Consider the following 4272-nt stretch of genomic DNA (forward strand, 5'->3'; position numbering starts at 1 on the left):
CGGTGGGACGCAATATTAAACGATTTCTTTGCTGTCATAACCTGTTCAGTCGTATTGCGCGGAGGTTAACGATTATTCTGGTTTATTTAAGTGGGAATGCTGTCTATGTTGCGGGGGTATACAACATTTGCCGCCCAGCCTCACTGCCGTTTTGTTCAGTACAGAAAGTGTTTGTCCTATTGGCTAGAAGAGCTTCTATCGTACAACTGCGCCACGCTGAGCAGCCAGTTCCTCTGTGTAAATCATCTTTCTGGATCCTTCTATGTCGTGGAAACAGCGATGTAACATTTTATATTGCTATGATTAATTCCCATATAGCACACTGCACACTGAATGTTTATTTCATTCAAAAACTCTTCTGTTTTGAACAAAACCTGCCTGGTGTCTATTGTCAACATTTCAAACCAAACAGAAAATAATAATCATCATATTTATTACATGTTTGGAAAATAATGAGCTTTGATTACGTTGTCAGGGACACACATTCATCCACATCTTATTATAAGACGATTTCCTCTCTGGAAAAAAGAAACAGAATCTGAAATGCTCTTAAAAAGAGCTTTGGTTTACACACTTGTCTTTGTTTTAAAATGCTTTTTGTAAATTATTTTCAAAGGCCATATCTTTTCTCATATCTTCCAAGTGAGAACATGTATTTTAATCCTGAATAGACAAAAGGAAACAATCCGTATGCATCTTCTAAAAATAGTTAAAGTTGTACAAGTACCATAACCCAATGTGATTTACTCATGATGGTTTCAATTCAATTTTAACGACTTGGAACTATAAAATGTGCATAAAAGGGGAGAAAGTATGTGAATCAATCAGTTGCATTTAAGATTTACTGATCACATAGGCCTATGAGACAAACTGACATGTTACAAGTTGGCATGATTTATAACAGAGAGAAATGTTAATAGTATCAATATCTCTTTTAAATATGCCTTCAATGTGGTTACATCATACTAAAGTGTTTACGTGTTTCCTTCATTGGAGCTTTGACCTAGACATCTTTCAGAGGGACAAACTGAAATTAAACAGCTCTGGTCATGTGACTACACCCGCCATGTAAAAAAAAAACAGTCTGCTCCTTCATTCATAGTTGGCACCTCTGTTGGGATATAAACTACATGAACAGCTTTTTTTTAGACACCTTAGCATCAAAAGTAAACTTTAGTTACGAACATAAGCGGTGAATCTTAATTTTGCTGAAATGCTCCGGATCTTTAGGTCAAAAGAGGCTTAACATGCCGTTTAAAGCCATATCCGCTAGATGGCACTAATTTCAATCCTTTCGAATTAGTTTAAGCGTCTGTGATGGTCGCTGTTGATGACGGCTCAGCACAAAGTACACTGAACAAACTCCTTGTGTCACTTCCTTAGAAATGATCAAAACAATACGTTTTTGGACCTAAATTAAAATACAATACTCTTAAACCGTTATTTATTCATTCATTTTGAGTGACCGCGGTCGCCACAAACAGTTTACAGTATGTATTTCAGTAACACATTTTTGGCAGAAGCTATTACTATGCTAAAACTTTATAATAAAAACATTATACGCAACACGACAGTCAAAATGAAAGTTGAGGAATCCTTTAATGGTGTTGAGTTCTGAATAGTAAATTCAGTAAAAAAAAAAAGAAAATATTACCTCCAGTAACAGCAAGTTCAGAACAATATACATATACTTATGTACAGTATCATACTTTATTAAAATACCAACATTAAATAACAGTATATATATTTATACTCTCACTTTCTCGGGAGATGTATATCCTCCACCTATCAATATTCTGTACCAACTACCTATTACAGTCAGTACCATAAAAGTAAACCTGCATGATCAAGATGTCTAGCAGGACATTAATATTTCTAAAGTTTTCATAGTGCAGAGGTTTTAGGTTCACCTACACAAGACATCCATTATTTATACATCCATAGTGAAAAAAAAATAATTTGTGTACACTCAGCAGAGCTTATGCCAGCACACGCTGGGAAAATCAGCATCTTACAATTACACTGTAAAACTTGTTTCAGATCAACAAGAAAGGATAGATACAAAAAAAAGGCCAAATCATCCCACAACTGAACCTTAGTATGAGAGTCAATGTTTAACAATGAAACGTTGTATGAGAGCGAACAAGGAGGATTCAAGAGTGTTAAGAAGGCCACCATTCAATTAAATTGCAAAGTCCCAGCGTATTATACAGTCAATATACAGTCCCTTTCTCTCACAGTCCCTTTTTGTCAAGTTGTGTATATGTGTGTCTGATAGTAAGGGTATTACAGTATTTAATCTCCATGAACATACATTTCTATGTTAGGGATATTACAAAAAAAAACAAATATAGTACATGATTAAAAGAAGTTCTTTTGATTTGAAGTTTTGATCATTTGATTAACAAAGACATAAACACACTATTATCTATTTGGACCATCCAGAAAGTATAACAAGTTTAACACTGGTTGAACTCCTGGCTCCTGTGTGCCATTTTTGATTTCGAGAGGATCCTGACTAGAATGTCTCATTTCTCCAGAATGGTGTCCATTTTGGGGTTAATGAAAGAGAAGCCATTAAAGGCAGTCTGGTCCATAGAGTCAATCAGGTTCTTGTCGCCTAGAGAGAGACGAGGCTTCTCGCTGAGGAACTCCCGGTCAAAGTTGCTACAGTCACTGGCCGATTTCTACAAGTGGAGGAAGAGAGAAGGCACAAGTCACTTTTAAGACTGTTAATGAGTCTTTGAATGCAAATTTTCAAGGGGGAACACAAAACACAAAAGCATTGACTTTTTATTTTTTATTAGGGGCTCCATGTATAATACTACGCCTAGGCAGCTCAAGTTTCTGAATACCAAATACGCATTGTTGACGTGTACTGTAAATGTGGCAATCTGCAGTATGACATCACTAGTAAAGTTTTCCACTTGGACTGGGGAGGAAGTTTTGCTTTCTGAAAGTTGCAGTATTTTTTTCCATTGTAAATCCAACTCTTATCTCAACAGATTAGGGAAAATCTGATTCCTCATGACATATGACCTCTTCAAAAGAGATTTCCTGTTATTGTAATGTCGTCATAGGAGCACAGATAAGGCATGGGTTTTTAGTTTATCATTAACTGTAGTTTTCAGCCATGAAAAGTACACTAGCCAAACATTTATGACAGATATTTTACTATTTCATTTGTTCATTTCTGTTAAACACACAATCACTTTGCAATCAGATTCAATCATGAAATAAATCACGCATGTAGGTGAAACCTCTCTTTAATAACCCTCATAGCAGTGTTATTTAAGTATTGTTTAAATACTATTCAAGTATTTAGTCATATTTTTAATTTGTCTTTATTTATATATTTTATTTCAAATTTTAGCTATTTTGTTTTAAGCTTTAAATACTTCTATTAAGCTAATTGTTTTCTCTATTTTAGTACTGTACTTGTGGCAAAAGTGATGTCCAGCCAAGTAAAATTGAAATCTTTACCCTTTTTTGTTTTTTAATTATTATTAAAAATGTGTTAAGGATTTTGCAAGCATATTGAGTAATTGTGCTTTGAGTCAATTGTTTTATTTGGGATAACGCAACTAAAAATGCTAATTTGTGCCGACATAATTTTTGACAAGGCTGTCATACTAAAAAACAAAATATGAATAACTCATTATGTTGTAGTCAGTGTATGCTTTTGTATTCATTTTGTTGCATAGCAATATCAAACCTGTATCTGTTTAGTATTTTGTTCTTCTCTCATTTTCACAATATTTAAAAAAGATAAAATAATTTCTTCATATTTTGATGATTTAATTGAAAATGTAGGATCATTAAATAGAGAGAGAGAAATAAAACGATTTTTAATAGTTTTCTTTTTAGCTATCAATGAATAATCAATAACCTGGCTGGTCTGTCAGAGTGATGTCACATTTTGAGAAGCAAATAGCGTCACAAACTTTTACTCAGACTCTTACCACTTTTGGCTTGAATGGTGGAGACACTTCTCGTTTCTCCAGTGCAGGCCAGTTGATTGTCTTGAAGAAGGCATGTCCACGGACATTTCCAACAACACCAAGCCGTCGGGTTGGATCCCGCTCAAACAACTGTGAAAATGTAAAAGGCACAGATTTCATTTTTGAGAACATAAACTTCCTCCAAGAGCGGCAGGCCAGAACAAATAAGTAAATGTTTCTATAAAGCATCAATACTGACAGCGTTCATCAAGATAAATCAGACTCACTTTCTCCAGTAGGTCTTTGGCCTCCTTGGTAATCCATCGTGGGT

General features: G+C 34.7%; 1 protein-coding gene across 1 annotated transcript in view; it reads right to left on the reverse strand.

The window, feature by feature from the left end:
• Window positions 1-2197: 2197 nt before the first annotated feature.
• prkcdb (protein kinase C, delta b) overlaps window positions 2198-4272 on the reverse strand; it is a 21450-nt gene continuing 19375 nt past the window's right edge. The window contains exons 14-16 of the mRNA XM_039673695.2: window positions 4229-4272; window positions 3963-4091; window positions 2198-2687 (exon numbers count right to left, since the gene is read on the reverse strand). The exon at window positions 4229-4272 is cut by the window's right edge and continues 284 nt beyond it. Of these exons, the coding sequence (XP_039529629.2) occupies window positions 2529-2687; window positions 3963-4091; window positions 4229-4272 (332 nt within the window). The 3' untranslated portion in view covers window positions 2198-2528. The remainder of the gene's footprint in view (window positions 2688-3962; window positions 4092-4228) is intronic.

Source organism: Pimephales promelas, chromosome 21 (assembly GCF_988280905.1).
Source record: "Pimephales promelas chromosome 21, fPimPro1.hap1.1, whole genome shotgun sequence".
Classification (NCBI taxonomy): Eukaryota; Metazoa; Chordata; class Actinopteri; order Cypriniformes; family Leuciscidae; genus Pimephales; species Pimephales promelas.